This window comes from Myotis nattereri (genome assembly GCF_964212035.1).
Source record: "Myotis nattereri genome assembly, chromosome: 7".
Lineage (NCBI taxonomy): Eukaryota > Metazoa > Chordata > Mammalia > Chiroptera > Vespertilionidae > Myotis > Myotis nattereri.
Genome location: NC_138082.1, coordinates 73491482 through 73509645, shown reverse-complemented (window position 1 = coordinate 73509645; position 18164 = coordinate 73491482). Strand labels below are relative to the sequence as shown.

Sequence of the window (18164 nt, the reverse complement as noted above, 5' to 3'; positions counted from 1 at the left end):
AAGATTACAAACTAATTGTACGCCATTGTGCTGTTAGAAGAATAATTGAAACATCGCCCCAGAGATGATATAGTGCAAATATAGTACATCTTATTTTTACTTAGACAAGTTAAATGAAGTGTATGATGAGTTTGTTATGAATACAGTTATTTGGTTGATAAAGTACATACCACAAATATCTTGAGCATAAATGATTATTAAATAATTTTTTTAAAATAACTAAACATTTGTTATCAATAGAGATTCTAAGAAGTATTCTAAATAAATGTCATATTGTTTTAAAATTTTAGTATTCTTAATATAACATTTCCAAGAATTTTAGTAGTTATCTTAAATTTTAGCATGTTAATTTTTTTAAAAATCTTGTAATCTTAGAATTTTAAAAAATCTTAAAAGCTATGTAATCCAATTAAAAACTACTATAGCTAAAATTCTGTTTGTAAAGACTTTTACTATTAACTTTTAATTTTAACTTTTTAAGGTAATATTTCTTTTTTTAGAATTGAAATATTATTTACAGGTATGTTCTTAAGCATGTTTTATTGGAACCTAGACAATCAAGAAATTCAGAATAAAGGCTGAAATTGAAAATACACTTTTTTGAGGTATACTTTTTATCTGCTAGATTGTGCACGCTAGTGACCTTAAAATAGAGCCCACAGGGACTTTACATTTTAAGTTGGCTTTGATCAGATTCAGTTTGGATACTGTAATTAAGTGCCATTTTATCAATGTAGACATTTATACCCTGGGCACCATATTAGGCATAGGAAGGCAAAAAGTACTTTGAACAGACATTCCTCATGCCCTCCACCATTTCTTCACACCTCTCATTGCTGCCCTTCCTTCTACAGCATCTCCAGCACTGCTTGCAGAAGAGGAGGAAGCATTGCACTGCCCACGTAAAGAACTGCCTCCTCCCCCTCCCCTGCAAGTGGTGCTGTAGACAGGTAAGGCAGTTTGGTGCTACCCTTTTTGTGCAAGACATAATTTAATCTTGCAAGTTCCATACTGTAAATCAAGTAGCCAGGGGTAGAAATTCCTAACTGTGTAAACAGCTCTATGCCTTCTCTCCCAAAGTGATACAAAGGGCAGGAATTGAGGAATAAGTAGAAAAATAGGAAAAATAGAAAATTATTTAGGTTAATTCATCTTCTTAAATCCAAAAGATTTTAAATAACCTTGTAGTCTACAGACCCATGCCATTCTATTATATATATTCGAGGGGGACTGGGTGGTATATATATGAATTTTTCATAAAATTAACTTACTTCATTTAGAAAGATACCCTTTTCCCATCCTATTTTTTCTTGCCAAGATATTCTTTCAGTTTTAAAATACTTGGAACGTTGGCTTTTATTCTCTAAAAAGCTCTTTCATAGCAAAATGAAAACTTGACAACATTGTTTCTCTCACCCAGATTTCAAAATGGGATACCATCTATTTAGGAAAATCAAAAAATCTAAGACCCACTATTCTATAAGATGTTGTGGAATCACACTGTTAAAACTTTACTTTGGAACCAGTGTGAGGGATGGTTAGGTAGTTAACTAGAGCAGAAAAATTTGTAGTCCTATACACCTTTGTAAATTCCTAGCTCTCAGAATTAATTTAGAGAATTGAGATTTTTTTTAAAAATTGGAACCTAATTCCGTCACCTAATTCCACACTTGAGGAGACCCAGATTTTCAGAGTACTTACAGTTGAGAAGAGCATGCACATGTTTCTTTTTAGTCTGAATAGTAGTCTGAGTTGAGCCAAAAGCAAATTTGGGAAAGAGCTGTCAAATGAATTTGAGACTTTGCTTTGCAGTATTTAGTCAATTTTGAGTATTCTGCATTTGCCCTTTTATTTTGAAAGAAAAACAATTTAACCTCAGCAAAGAATCTCAGCCTTTTTTCTGAATTTTTTACTCTAGGTTCCATTCAATAAGAATGTTTTATTACCTGTATTTAAATATGTACCAGGGACAAACTAAAATTTTAACTAACTTCTTAATATAGGTATCAAGAAAATAATTATCAGAATTTAATGCATATCAATTTTTAATTAGATTATTAACTTCTCAATAAATAGTCCTTTGAATACCCTTGGAGAATGGAATGTCTTAATTAAAATTTGTGGTTGCTATGACAATAGATATGTATGTCAATAATATAAATTCTTTTGAATTATAATTACATATACAAAATACAAATGAAATGTAACATCACGTTCTAGCCTGATAATAATGGCTTTATTTTTTGATGCTTTTATTTCCTTAGTTACCAGATTTTTGCCAAATCTTTACATTAAATGTGTTATTTTGAGTTAGGATAATAGGCAATGTATAGAATTTAAGAAATCCATTCCTAAATTAAACATATCATTACATTTTTATAACTCCACTGCATACATTATGCAAGTAATTGAACTGATAGAGTTCCTGCTGTCTAGAAATCTCAAGAGAAATGCTTTCTATGAACAAATAAATACTATGTGATAAAAAACTGATCCCTAACTAAATCCTGAGAGTTAACACCAACATATTTGGTTTATGTATCATTAAGTGATAATGGTGTAACAGGGCAATCAAGTAAAGATTGATGATGCTTTTTTCTATTTTGTAGTTATTAAAGTTTTAGAAACTATTTGGATAATTAAAAACTTAATAGGAGAATCTTTATATACACACTATTTTGGCACTTGTATTTAGGAAAGCATCTCAAAAGAGTGTTGTGATAAATCCTTTCTGAATCATAATTGCACTAAAGTAGTACTACTAATTTAAAAAACATATATCTAAAGAAATATTGTGCAGTACAAAGAGTGCTGAAAAAATGGAATCTGGGAATGTAGGTCTAGTCTCCCTGTGATATTGACCAGCAGTGTGATTTAGGACATTTTGGTTACCTTCTCTTGCTCTCACTTTGAAAACTTTTACCAAATAAGGTGATTGATTAGATGATTTCTATGACATATGATTCCAAAAGGTTAATAATGCAAGTTGGAAAAACAAAATGATTAATTAAAAATACCTCAATAAATTTTTTCTTTAGAAGTGCCCATTCACATAAGTGAGATACATGTTTATACATCTAGATGAATGAGAACTTCCAAGATTTAATATTCTCCAGATATTTTATACTGGATTATTATTATACTTTTCGTGTTAGCATGTTAGTAGTTTGGTTCAATTTACATATTTGTAATTTACATTTTCTACGTAGTTTACTGTATTTATATGTGTCCTTATTTATATCTATTCTTATTTAATAAAAGCCATATGAAATGTTTTCAAATGAACATATGTATCTATTGCTGCATAAGAAATGATCACACCTCTGGCCGGTTGCTCAATATATAGAGCGTTGGCGTAGACTGAAGGGTCATAGGTTCAATTCCTGATCAAGGGTACATACCTCAGTTGCAGGAACCCCAGCCCCAGTAGGGGCATGTGCGGGGGGCAGCCAATCAATGTGTCTCTCTTACATTGATGTTTCTCTCTCTCTTTGTCTTCCCTCCCTTTCATCTCTCTCTCTCTTCCCTTCTACTCTCTCTAGAAATCAATGGAAAAAATATCCTCAGATGAGGATTTAAAAAAAAAAAATGACCACAAAACTTAAAAGCTTAAAAACAATGGCTAACTAACAGCAGTTTTGTAAAAAATGATTTATTTACTCTAAAAAATATGCTTTACTTGTTGAGGTAGTATTTTCTTCAGTTTATTAAACGTAATTTGAAATTTCTTATAGTAGAATTCTTTCAAAGTGGTGTACAAGACTTAATAGTGTTTTAATATTATATTCAGTAGACAGTGGTCATCTCCATTGAGTAATAATTTAATCCATATTTTATATTTGAGTTTGTATAAAAGCAATGTTGAAATTATATCAGTTTTTATTGATTAGTGAATTCAGTAAATAAAAGGTCTGAAAAACTAAATCATATTTGTATTCTTACTGTTGATTTTTAAAAAATAAAAGATCCCATGAACTTTTAATAACTACAGTTGCTTTTGTGAGAATTCTTATACTTTAAAATTTAAATCAATTTAACTATATATTTAAATCAGTTTTACCAGAGTTGAAACATGTAGGAATAGCACTTAAAATACTTCCCAAATTGCAAATCATAGACTGTAGTTTTATAACCTTTAAATTGTATCCTTAAATTCAGTGATCAGGTATTAGCATCTTTATCAGGAGTGCATTTAATTATTCAAATAATTTTAATGATAAGATATTTAAGTATAGTCTTAGTAACTAATTATTGATATTAAATTGTAAAAGTGTTTTTCTTACTGTCCCTTTTTTATTAGGTGAGTGTGGTCCAAGATTCAGTAAATATATCAGGGCATACTAATACAAATACTTTGAAGGTTCCTGAATGTCGACTAGCAGAAGATTTAGGTAATCTCTGGGAAAACACAAGATTTACAGATTGCAGTTTTTTTGTGAGAGGACACGAATTTAGAGCTCATAAATCTGTACTTGCAGGTACTTTCTACTTTTGGGTAATATAGTACATTTCTCTTATAAATGTGTGCATTAAATAATGATGCTTAATCTTGTTACAGCTCGATCCCCAGTTTTTAATGCAATGTTTGAACATGAAATGGAAGAAAGCAAAAAGGTAACCATAGTTTAAGGGTTAACAATAAATTTGTGCAAAAGTAGAATAGTGGACTGTATATTTTAAAAGTAACAGTGCATGTTCTCAATTGTTATACTGTGATTTTAGAAAAAAATAGAAAGATGGGGAAAATGGGTTCTCTAGTAGAACCGTCGATGTAACCTAAAGTGGGTGAATATTCCAGATAACAGCTATTTGGGTGCCCACTTGGTAGAAAAATAATTAGGTAATTCTTGTACAGAAGGGTAGTTATCAAAGGACTGTTCTTGGCCATAGCTATTTGGGAGTTCTCTGATTAAGAAGTGTATTTCTCACCCAGCCGGGGTGGATCACTGGTTGAGCATCAGCCCATGAACCAAGAGGTTCTTGGTTCTATTCCTGGTCAGGGCACATGCCTAGATTGTGGGCTAGACCCCCAGTAGGGGCTGGGCAGGAGTCAGCCAATCAATATCTCTCTCTCTCTCTCTCTCTCTCATCAATGTTTCTATTTCTGTATCTCTCTCCCTTTTTCTCTCTAAAAAGCAATAAAAACATATTATTTATAATAGAAGTATATTTCTCCTTTCTAGATTTTATGAGTAGATTTTGGAAGTTGTTTTCTAGAGCAAAAATAATGCCTACATTTTAACCACTAAAATAAGTTGCTCTTTATTAGATTTAACAAAAAATGGCATAAATTACATTATTATAAATTAGCTGTAATCAAGATATTACCTATTTGGTTTTCCCAGGTGTTTTTCTGTCACCTGTCGTCTTGAAATGTCAGATTAAAGCTCAGAGGTTGATTCTTTGCTGGTTGCATCATTACATGTGATCGAATCTTAGTGCTCCAATTGGACGACTCCAGGGTTTATGTGGGTTCAGCTTTATTCTTTCTGCAGAACTAGAGGCTGCAACAAAATAGCTGCTTCCTTTCCTTTGATTGTTGGTCTGGGCAGGTACTATAATCAACTTTCTGATCACTTCCAAGTAAGCAGACATCAATGATGTGTCAAGTGCTATTGTCAGCAAAGGGTCAGAAAAGTTTACTATTGTTTATTGTTTGATATTTAGCTTGATTAATCCCAGGAGAGAAACCAAATTTACAAAGATATAGGAATAAAAAAGAACTGGTCCTCTTTGGACTTGAGCATGTATTAAGCAAAGAGGTGAGGTGCCATAGATAATAGTACATGCCATTTTGCAAAAGGGAGAGTTCTGAGATATAATGGGTGCTCTGGAATTATCTCATTTACCTGGCCATTCTTTTACTTAAAGGTGGTTACAGGATCTTAGGCATTGTAGTACAGCTTAGGAATTCTGCAAAGAAAAACTTAATAGACATCTTTAAGATAGAGGTCAGAAATTGCATGCAGATGTATTTCGTTTGGCCTATAGATTTTTGTTTTACTCTTTTAAAGTAAGAAATTGGATTTATATTTCTACATGGTAGTTTTTGGTACATATACTTTCCTTTTAGACCTGCCTGTTTCACTTTGCCTGCGTAGCTTACCAAAGATAAATTTTAAAATAGAGTTTAATCTATATTTGAGTTGTACAGATTTGGGGCTTTTAAATTACTGTCAAAGTTTCTCCTTGGTTTGTTTGTGTGTCTGTGTTCTTTAAGTATAACTCTTATGTGTTGTTTTCAATATCAGAATCGAGTGGAAATAAACGATGTAGACCCCGAGGTTTTTAAAGAAATGATGAGATTCATTTACACAGGGAAAGCACCAAACCTTGACAAAATGGCTGACAACTTGTTGGCAGCTGCAGACAAAGTAAGTAATTAGGTGTTAAAGAGCTGAAAAATGTCCTCAAGCCTTTGATATATCAAGAATGCTGTCATCAAATGAAAACCCCAAATAACTTGAAATACTGGATTGATTTATACTATTTGTAGATGGCTCTTGAAAGTATTAAAAAATAGCATACAGTGAGGTTTTCTTAGTCAATAAGACAAAAATATCTTTATATGAAAGTAAATTGTTTTATGGGAGATTAAATTATAAACTCAATAGTTTTGAGTGTATCTTTACTGTTTTATAAGAACACACAATATTATATATAATTGAAAATTTTTTATATTGACTAATTTAATTCTCTGTTTATAGATTGATTTTTTTAATTTAATAGTGTAGAAAGAGAAAATAATGATAATTTTATGCTCTTTTATGATGGTGATTTTTTTAATATAGGGAAACAGTGCAAAAATACCAAAAAATCTTAAAGCCAGTAGTTTTCAATCCTGAGAGCACATTGGGAGCTTTCTCCAAAAGTATTGTCATGTGACGTTCATCCATGTATATGCATATGTGAATGTATGTGTGTGTGTGTGTGTGTGTGTGTATACAAAATCTGATAAAAGAGAAACATGCAAATTGACCGTACCTCTGCCATGCCCCAAGCCATGCCCACCAGCCAATTAGAGTGACTGTATGCAAATTACCCCAACCAAGATGGCGGCCGGCAGCCACGGAGGTGGAGCAAGCAGGAGGCTTGGTTGTCCTGTTGATGGAGGAAGCCAAGCTTCCTGCCTGCCTGGTCAGCTGTGGCCTCCACTCAAGGCAACAAAGTTTCAATTCTAGAAGATAAATAAATCCCAGATACCTGCTTCCAGCCAGCCTCCACTGGAAGCGTGGGTGGCTGAGGGCCGTGGCCAGCCTGCAAACAGCCATCAGCCCCCTCACCCAGGATGGCCACACTATAATGGGGTGAGGGTCCCTGCTGGAGGCTTGGCCAGCCTGCAAACAGCCATCAGCCCCTCACCCAGACTGGCCAGGCACGCCAGCAGGACCCCCCCGCCCCACCCTGAAGGGGCTGTGGCCAGCCTGAAAACGGCCCTCAGCCCCTCACCCAGGCTGGCCAGGCACCCCAGTGGGGACCCCCCACTCTTAAGGGGCTGTGGCCAGCCTGCAAACAGCCATCAGCCCCTCACCCAGGCTGGCCACACCTTCATGGGTTGAGGCTCCCTGCTGGGGGGCTTGGCCAGACTGCAAACAGCCATCAGCCCCTCACCCAGGCTGGCCAGGCACCCCAGCAGGACCTTCCTCCCTGAAGGGGGTGTGGCCAGCCTGAAAACGGACCTCAGCCCCTCACCCAGGCTGGCCAGGCACTCCAGAGGGGACCCCCAACCTGAAGGGGGTGTGGCCAGGCTGAAAACAGCCCTCAGCCCCTTACCCAGGCTGGCGAGGAACCCCAGTGGGACCCCCACCCTTATCCGGGACACCCTTCAGGGCAAACCAGCTGACCCCACCCATACACCAGGCCTCTATCCTATATAATAAAAATGCAATATGCAAATTGACCCTAACAGCAGAGCAACTGGGAGTCACTGGTCACTATTGACACACATTGACCACCAGGGGGTAGACGCTCAATGCAGGAGCTGCCCCTTGGTGGTCAGTGCACTCCCACACAGGGAGCTCTGCTCAGCCACAAGCCAGGCTGACGGCTGCCAGTACAACAGTGATGGTGGAAACCTCTCCCGCCTCAGCAGCGCTAAGGTTGTCTGACTGCAGCTTAGGCGTGCTCCCCACTGGCAAGTGGACATCCCCTGAGGGCTCCCAGGTTGCCAGAGGGATGTCTGACTGCCAGCTTAGGCCCAATCTGCCGGGGAGTGGGCCTAAGCCAGCAGGTGGTCATCCCCCGAGGGGGTCCCAGACTGAGAGAGGGTACAGGCTGGGCTGAGGGACCCCCCGAGTGCACAAATTTTTGTGCACCGGGTCTCTAGTATATATGTATATATGTGAAGTGTTATTACACTTGTTTTGCGGAATGTTAACATTGAGGGGAACTGAGCCAAATGTATATAGAATCTAGTATGTCGTACAACTACACACGAATTTATAACTATCTCAATAAAAATTTAAATTAAAAATGCTATTTACATTAGTATCAACTATATTAAATACATAGGCATAAATAAATACATAGACAAAAAATGTTCAAGATATGTATACAGAAAATTACAATGAATTGTTAAATGAAATGCAGGCAGGTCAAAATAAATGGAGAGGTAAATTTTGTTTATGGACTGGAAGTCTGAATATTATTAAAATTTCAATTCTCCTTAAAATTAATTAGGAGAATTAACATGTCCTAATGGGCTTTTTCCCCCAATAAATTAACAAGGACCTATAATCAAGAACTGAAAAAGAAAATCAAATTGAAAGACTGTCACTGTCTGACAACAAGACTTATTCTAATGCCTCCGTATTTAAGACAGTGTTTTGTTGGTGACAACATGGACAAATAATTCACTGGAACAGAAGAGAGAGTACAGTAGTAGACTGTCACATATATGAATATCTTAATTTTTAATAAAAGTGCAAGAATAACACAGTGGAGAAAAGACAGTCTTTTCAACAAATGGTGCTGGAAAAGTCAGATACTCAAATGCCCCCCAAAGTGAACTTTGATTGAACTCATTTGAAAAAGTGACCTTTGTAGATGAACTTCATCATATATAAAAATATATGCAAAATGGGATTATAAACCTAAAAATCTAAAACTTCTTAAAGAAAGCATAGGAAAAAGTCTTTGTGATCTTTTGTTAGGCAAAGATTTCTTAACTATGACACCAAAAACATCTATATATATAAAACCCTAATATGCAAATAGACCGAACAACAGAACAACCGAACAACTGGCCACTATGACGTGTGTTGACCAACAGGAAGTGCGTGCGGAACATGTGGGCGTTGGCAGCAGGTGGCAGGGCGCGGAACGTGGCAGGCGTTGGCCACGCGGTGGGATGGTGGGGCAGGTGAACGAGGGCACCAGACCCAAGGCAGGCCTCCTACGTGCCACAGTCCTGCGCCAGTGCCACTGCTCACACCCACTGCTGGCGCTGGAGCTGCCGCTCACACCTGCTGCTGGCATCTGGTGCCAGGTCCAATCACTTGACCCTGTCAGTGGGTGCGAGTGGCAGCTGCAGGCCCCAATCGCCCCTCAGGGCTTCTCCATCTCCCCCTGCTCCTGAGGGGTGATCGGTGCCAGCAGCCACTTCTTGCACCCACTGCTGTCACCGGCCCCACTCGCACCCGCTGCTGGAGCCAGCCCCAAAAGCTCCGCGCCATCAGTGGGTGCAAGCAGGGCCGGTGCCATCAGCACGTGGAAGCGATGGCAGTGGGAGCGGGGCTGCCAGCAGAGAACTGGGGGCCATGGCGGGAGGGGCCGGGCAGGGGCAGGGAGGATGTACCGAAACCCACCCCTGTGCCCACCGCAACCTCGCCGCCCACAGTTTCTTTCAAGGTTCACAAATTCATGCACTGGGCCCCTAGTACTACATAAAATTAAAAATTTGATAATTGGGCTTCAATACAATTGAAAACTTTTTTTCTTCAAAAGACACAGGAAAATAAAAAGACTAGCAACAGCTTGAAAGAAAATATTTGCACAGTATATATTTGATGAATGCCTTTTATTCAGAAGATATCTGATAAAGGACTTTTATTTCAGATTATATAAAGAACTCTCAAAACTCAATTTTTAAAAAAGAGCAGTGATATTTCTAAAAATAGAAAATATTTGAACAGCCTTTTTCCAAAATAATGTCAATCAGTGTCAGAAGATGCTCAACATCATTAGCCATTAGAGAACTGTAAATTAAAATCACCACAAGATTCTTTTTTTTTTTTTTTAATATATTTTATTGATTTTTTACAGAGAGGAAGGGAGAGAGATAGAGAGTTAGAAACATCGATGAGAGAGAAACATCGATCAGCTGCCTCCTGCACATCTCCCACTGGGGATATGCCCGCAACCCAGGTACATGCCCTTGACCGGAATCGAACCTGGGACCTTTCAGTCCGCAGGCTGACGCTCCATCCACTGAGCCAAACCGGTTTTGGCACCACAAGATTCTTTTACACACATATCATCATAACTAGAAATTACAAGACCAAGAGCTGTGGAAGAATTAGGACTGTCATACACTGCTGATGGGAATATAAAGTGGTACAACTATTTTGAAAGACTGGCTGTTCCCTAAGACATTTTACACTTGCCATATGACCCAACTTTCAGGTTTTTATCCAAGAGAAAAGAAAGCATATGCCCATATAATGACTTAATATATGAAGGTTTATAGAAGCTTTCTTTGTAATAGGTAAAAACTGGAAGCACCCAAATGTTCATTAACAGATGAATGGATAAATTGTGGTGTGTTTATATACAATGGGATAATACTCAACAATAAAAAGTATTGACCTTTTTATTTTTTTAATATATTTTATTGATTTTTTACAGAGAGGAAGGGAGAGAGATAGAGAGTTAGAAACATCGATGAGAGAGAAACATTGGTCAGCTGCCTCCTGCACATCTCCTACTGGGGATGTGCCCGCAACCCAGGTACATGCCCTTGACCGGAGTCGAACCTGGGACCCCTCAGTCCGCAGGCCGATGCTCTATCCACTGAGCCAAACCGGTTTTGGCAAAAGCATTGACCTTTTGATGCACAGGCAGCAACAGGCGTGAATCTCAAAATAATTATACTTTGTGAATAAAATTTTAGCAGTAGAAAGCATATGAGCCGTTGGCTTGGGATTTGGTGAAAGAGAAGGATTACAAAGGTGTAGGAGGAAACTTGGGGATGATGAATATGTTCACTATCTTGATTTAATGGTGATTATATGTCTATAAACTTATCAAAGTATAAACTTTAATAAGTGCAGTTTATTGTATGTTAATTAGGCCTCAATAAAGCTACTAAAGATGTTATATACACTAAAGATTTTTAGTGGTTATGAATATGACTTCTTTAGCTTTGTAATTCATTCTTCAAGTATTACATGCATTGGATTGTGACAACATGCAGTGAGTGTACTGGTTGGTACATTCATCCTAATATATAAAAAGCCAGGGGCCATCACAACCAAAACAACCAGACGGACGACCGAACAGGCTGCATGGGTGACCAGGCGGGCAGGGGTGGCAGTTGGGGCCAACCAGGCCATTGGGGGTTGGGGGGAGGTGGGAAACAGTTGGGGGCAACCAGGCCAGCGGGGGTGCAGTTGGGGGTGACCAGGCCAGCAGGTGGGGCAGTGAGGGGTGACCAGGCCGGCGGGGAGAGCAGTTGTGGGCGACCAGGCCGGCAGAGGGAAGCAGTTGGGGGTGACCAGACCAGAGGGGGGGCAGTAAGGGGTGACCAGGCCGGCAGGCTGGTGAGCAGTTAGGAGCCAGCGGTCCCGGATTGTGAGAGGGATGTCCGACTGCCAGTTTAGGCCCAGTCCCCAGGATCGGGCCTAAACCAGCAGACAGACATCCCCCGAGGGGTCCTGGATTGAAGAGGGTGCAGGCTGGGCTGAGGGGATCCCCCCCTCCATGCATGAATTTCATGCACCAGGCCTCTAGTGTTCATAATAATAGAGAACTGTACTCATTAAAAGTATTAAGTAATAAGGTGTGTGTGTTTTTTTAAGAATAAAACCCTATTTTTAAAATACAGTATTTTATACTATGGAAATTGAAATTTCATAAAGAAAATTGGTCTTTCTCTCGAATATATTCATTAATATTTTCTTCATATTAGGTTAAAAATAATTTAGAGACTTTTAAAATACCCTTAGTTCAAAGTATAACGTGCTTTAACTTTATTTCCTAAGTCCAACTTTCATGTATTTAAAATCTTGGTATTTTCAGTGAATGTTTAATGGTTATGTTTTCCTTTTGAATAGTATGCACTGGAACGACTGAAGGTCCTGTGTGAAGAAGCTTTGTGTAGTAACCTCTCAGTGGAAAACGTTGCTGATACCCTTGTCCTTGCAGATTTGCACAGTGCAGAACAGTTGAAAGCACAAGCCATAGACTTTATTAATAGGTAAGCTATGCTTGTATTTCAGCGGCATGACACCTTCAGCATTTGTCACCGAACTTTTTTAAGTGTGTTTAAATCTTCAATGCAGGTGCAGTGTACTTCGACAGCTTGGGTGTAAAGATGGGAAAAACTGGAACAGCAAGTAAGATGACATCAGTTTCTGACTCAAAGTTGATCTGCCTACATAGAATTAAGTGTTTGCATAGGCCTTTTGTTCAACTACAATAAGTAGGAATTGAAATATTATTTATATGGAGTAAACTGCTGGTTATTTAAAAAAAAAATAAATTTGACTAACTTAGTGGATTCTTGAGGCTATGCCCCCTTGTAGATCAGCTGCTAATGTGAACTGAGATGAATGCCCTAATTTCTGAAGCTCATATGCTCACTTAGTATGTAGTTGAGTCCAGGTATTTCAATGGCAACTGGAGATCCTTTTCCTGTCCCTTCAGAAAGAATTTCTAAGAATATGGAAAATGTTCATTTTATTCTCTGAGGAATGTACCCTTCATATTTGCCCTAAACGTCTTCACATTTGAATGCTAACCCATTGCTTCTTAGGTTAGCCAAGTACTTTGCATTGAATGCTTTATTAAGCCAGCTGCCTAATATTCTAAAAATGGGAGTAATTTGATCTTTACTTTTCCTGGTAAAACTGTAAGAGGTAGCATAGTTCTTATATCTTTTCTAAGACCAAGCTTTCTGAATATTAGAATTTATTTTTCCTTTCTTTGTTTTCTTCTCTCATTTTTAGGGAGAATTTTCTATTCTTTATAATTACTCAAAATAAAAAAGGATAGAGTTGATAGGTTGAAAGTTGAATCTTTTGATTCATTTTTGCTTGTAAACCCTTAAATTTCATTTTTGCAAGTTAGCAAAAGTTGATATAAGTATGTCAAAAAAGACAAGTGGATAAAAGAAAGTCAGAGAAGTCAGTGTTAGAGACAATAAAATTAATGTTTTTTTACTTAATTATTTCCTATTGTTTTAATTTGTTTTGCTATGTGTGAAGTTAACTGAATTCCTGTCAGTTTGTGAGTTCTCTTTTTAGTTTATTGGTTTTTCTGAATATTGATCAGTGTGATAATATGTTATGGTATGTGATCTAAACAAAAATCAGTTTAAATTTAAAACATAATGTGTTTACAGCAAATGACAATTTATGATCCTTTGTACTTAGCCACTTACAAGCTCTAGTTTTATTCTGTTAAGAAAATATTTTACATTTTTAACTTTTTCAATGTCAAAAAATATCAAGAGTATTTTAATATCCCCTGAAGAAGCTGTTGTATGTACAAACCTTCAGTAGATATTTGTTAAATAAGTGAAAATGTCAGGTATATTAAGAGATATCTGTGTGATTCTGAACAACTATAGTTGAAATTATAAACACATTGGTTACTCTGATGTCAGGCAAATAAGGTAGTTTTATGATTAGCTACTGTTTAGTTTAACAAATGTGTACCTCATATCTATTGTGACTCAAGCACCATGCTAATGTGCTGCCTTTAAAAACAGTTATGAGGAAAAAGTCCCTATTCTTGAGAAATTTGTTTAATAAAAGAAATATATGAATATGTCATTTATATATAGAAATGTATCTAATGAAAGAAACAAATATATGAATATATCATCCATATGTCGATGGAAATTTAATGAAACAAATACATGAATATATTATTTTTTATAATATGGTAAGCAGTGTGATAAGGTATGTGCTGAAGGTTTAGGGATGGCTTACTGGAGATGACAGATGTGTCTTAAAATATGAAGAGGAATTAGAGGAACTAAAAAAGAAATAACAGGCATTTCAGACAGAAAGGATAACTTAAAGTACAGAAACCTAAAGGCAGTAATTGAACATTCATTTTACGGGTATTTATATTTATTCAGTAAATACGGCCCAAGGCACTGTGCTCAATATCAAGAATATAATAGTGAACATGATAAATGTTTTCCCTGGCTTCCCAGAGTCTGTGGTTTAGCAGGAGATAAATAGTAATTAAACAAGTATTTGAAGTAAAGTATGATGATAGGTAAAGTATAGCATACCCATCTGAGCATATAGCAAAGGAACCGAACCTAATCTAGGGGTCAGAGAAAACCTTTTCAAGGAATTGTATAAATAAAGACCTAAAGCATTAGTAGGAGTTACCTTGATAAAGAAGAGGGAAGAGGTAGAAACGTGTATCTCAGAAAAAGGGAATCAGGTATGCAAAGATTGGGTGAAAAGAAACAATAGTATAGAGTGAGAGAGAGGTTATGAGAAGAAGCTGAGCTAGAGAAAGCAGGCGGGGATAAGATCCTGGGAAGCCATATAAATTAACTTTAAGGGCTTTTTAAGACATTACTCAAAGATTAATCCAGTAAAAGATTGCAGCCTGGGCCAGGCCCCAATAGGTTTGTGTTTTTATTAATCATCAGAGTTTTGATTTTTGATTGAAGAGGAAAGGGTCTAGGACAGTGATGGTGAACCTATGACACACGTGTCAGAGGTGACACACAGACTCTTTTTTTGGTTGATTTTTCTTTGTTAAATGGCATTTAAATATATAAAATAAATATAAAAAATATAAATCTTCGTTTTACTATGGTTGCAAATATCAAAACATTTCTATATGTGACACGGCACCAGAGTTAAGTTAGGGTTTTTCAAAATGCTGACACGCTGAGCTCAAAAGGTTCGCCATCACTGGTCTAGGATGATACCCAGGTTTCTTATAAGTACCGCGCGCTAACCGATTGCGCCACTGGAGCTCCTATACCCAGGTTTCTGACTTGAATCACTGGATGATGATGGAAGCATTAGCTGATTGGAAATAAGGGAGGAAGAATTTGAGGTTTGGGGAGATATGTTGAGTTCTTATCTAACAATGCTGAATTTATGGAACTTGAAACGCATCCAAGTAAAGAGAACAAGTGGTTGGGAATGAACCTTGTTAGGAGGCTTAGGATTTAGCAAATCAGTAGTTGTCATCATTGAATATGATAGCTAAAATTATGAAGAATGGATGAGATAGGATGAATAATGAATGTTAAAAGAGTAGAAGGCAAAAGTTGCAACTTGAGAAAAAACCTGAGTGTAAGCCAGGGAAAAGAGCTCTTGAAAGTTAAACTATGGAGACAAGTGTCACATGCTTCAGGAGAATAGAATTTCCAGAAAATTCTAATAGTTTCATTTGTTACAGAAATACTACTAAGATATTTTGTGAATGATATTTTAATGAATTCAAGTGGTTGGAATACATACAGAGGCAGAGTGTTCAAAACATTATGAAATCCATAAATTTTAAAAATTGACAATACAGTAATGCATTTTGAAAAGTATTCTTTAACAAACATCTCTTAATTTTATTTTTCAGCCAAGCAACGGACATAATGGAAACATCAGGGTGGAAGTCCATGATTCAATCTCACCCTCATTTAGTAGCAGAAGCCTTCCGAGCACTAGCATCTGCACAGTGTCCACAGTTTGGCATTCCACGCAAACGGCTAAAACAGTCCTGAAATCTTCCATGAACTGTAGAAAAATGGAATTGACTTTTATTCCTCCAGGTCCAGAAGGATTCTAATAGACAAACCATAAGCAAGAGTTGTTTCTGTTGTCTACAGAGCAGAAGCTGAAAAAGCGTATGGCTTGCATTTCAGGTGGATAATTTATGGTTTATTCTTCAGCTTTAAATTAGACTGACTATACTCTAATTCACTTCAAGGCCTTAAATTATCTCCAGTGACTTCTCTTGTTCATATGATACTTTAATTTTTTTATTGTGCCTTGTCATTTTGACCAAGGCTATGCAGGATTGCACTAGCTCCATAATGCAGTAATATTGACAACTGAAGATATTAAGTTTCAAAAGGATCTTCCATTAGCTTCAGAAAAGCAAAATTAATTTTCTAGGGTTTTTGCTATGCTATCTCAAAGTTTAAGACTAGGTTCTTAAAAGCACTTGTATTGGAGATAACTGTTAATGTCTCCAGTCTAAGTTCTATAAATACAGGAGAACCTGCTTGCCTTCAAGGTAAGTTATGGCAATACACTGCTTCAGTTCTAATTTATTTTTCATTTCAGGGGCAATTATGCAATGAGTTGGCCCAGATTTTTAGTAGAATTTGTGATGTTTATATGTTAACTGTCCAGAAAACTAAGAAGCATAACAAACCTTTGCTTGTGTTTCTTTGTGGGTTTATCCAAGTTTACAATTACTGAGAACTGATTGAGGATAAGATTTCAATAAGAAAGCATGTTTTGTGCTGAATTAATTTTTTTTAATTTATAGTGGCCTACATTTATATGAAGAATTCTGTACATGTTAAAAGTAAGGATGACCAAATGTAAATTTAATGAGTGGGCCAATGAAGAGAGATATATATGCACTTTTAATGTGTAACTTTTGTATGCTGAATGGTACATATATTTTTTTGCTTTTGAGGGAATTAATAAGGTATAGTTAATTGTGTCTTAACTTTTGAAATAATTTTTTAAGACAGATGGAGGTAACTGGCTGTTTGTGATAATAGATAAGAAAGATATCCTTCATTATAGTTAAATTCATTTCCATTTCAGTTAATCATTATTAAATTCACTCTTTTTTTTTTATCACACATTGGAGAAGGCATCTGAACAATAAGTGAATCCTGGACGGTCTACTCTCCTAAAAACAACAAACTGATATTATTTGCAGACTAAAGTCTCTCCTTTTATGAAAACCCTCAGAAACTTGTCAGGCCACATTCTGAACCTTCCCCATCCCCTTAGTTTTTCCTTTCTGTTTCAGTTACTGTACTAACATTGTGGATGATACTGAAATTCTGCATAATGTGAACAGGATAAACCTTATAAACTGCTTTTCATGGGCCAGTTCTTTATTGTAAATGAATTTCAGCTTTAAACACATACACATGCTCAGTGTTGGATAGCTCTGTTCACAGTGGAGGTCTGTTCTGCATCGGGTTTCCTGAAATAGGGACAGCATGCTTCTTAGGCAAGATTGATGTTGGACCACAAGGGGAAAAGTGTGTCACTGGAAAAAAATGCACATACCTATATATTTGCATACATAACTATTCTCCAGATTAAAATTTGTATAATTTGTTTATTTAGTTTTTAATTCAGTACAAAAAGAAAATAATTAAGCCTGAGGTCTTAAAATAGGTTTTTTGTATTTCTTTGTTAGATACTCACTGAGCAATTCTAATACATCAAGAGTGATTCATATTTACATTGAACAACACTGTCAAATACACATTTGTTATCCATAACAAACGAGTTTGAAAGACCTTATTTTTTCAGATATCTTTATTTTGCTCTTTGTAATTTCGTTGAGTCTTTGTTAACTTAAGTTTTAAATTGGAAGAATACCTTGGGATAAAAGAAAGATTCTTAAATATTAGTGGACTCCATCAGTGCTATAGTGAGCAGAAATTCACTTGCTTAACTTTGCCATAAGATTGAATTAATTAAATTTGTAATGTACAATTAAAAAATACATGCTCACATACATATATACTAAGATTTTAATTTAAATTTTGCCTGGGTCTTAAAAGAAAACAAAAACTCCTTCCTCGGGCTATAGAATTTTGTTGTCATATATATATATATATAAAATAAAAACAAAAACGCTGGTGAACCCATGTATATCAAATGCACAGAGGCACATTGTGAATTAATTCACTGTTGAATCTACATTTCTAACTATAGTGACTTCACTAATAACACCATATAATGAACATTTCAGATTTCCCTCGCTTA

The 18164-nt window shown here is 36.5% G+C and overlaps 1 protein-coding gene across 2 annotated transcripts in view; it reads left to right on the top strand.

The window, feature by feature from the left end:
* The window catches only part of SPOPL (speckle type BTB/POZ protein like), a 60017-nt gene extending 42128 nt beyond the window's left edge, over positions 1-17889 (top strand). For both annotated transcript variants that reach the window (XM_081095928.1, XM_081095929.1), the window contains 7 exons: positions 855-950; positions 4301-4478; positions 4559-4614; positions 6252-6374; positions 12273-12415; positions 12501-12554; positions 15775-17889. In XM_081095928.1, coding sequence (XP_080952054.1) covers positions 855-950; positions 4301-4478; positions 4559-4614; positions 6252-6374; positions 12273-12415; positions 12501-12554; positions 15775-15919 — 795 coding nt within the window. In that variant the 3' untranslated portion in view covers positions 15920-17889. The remainder of the gene's footprint in view (positions 1-854; positions 951-4300; positions 4479-4558; positions 4615-6251; positions 6375-12272; positions 12416-12500; positions 12555-15774) is intronic.
* Positions 17890-18164: the final 275 nt, after the last annotated feature.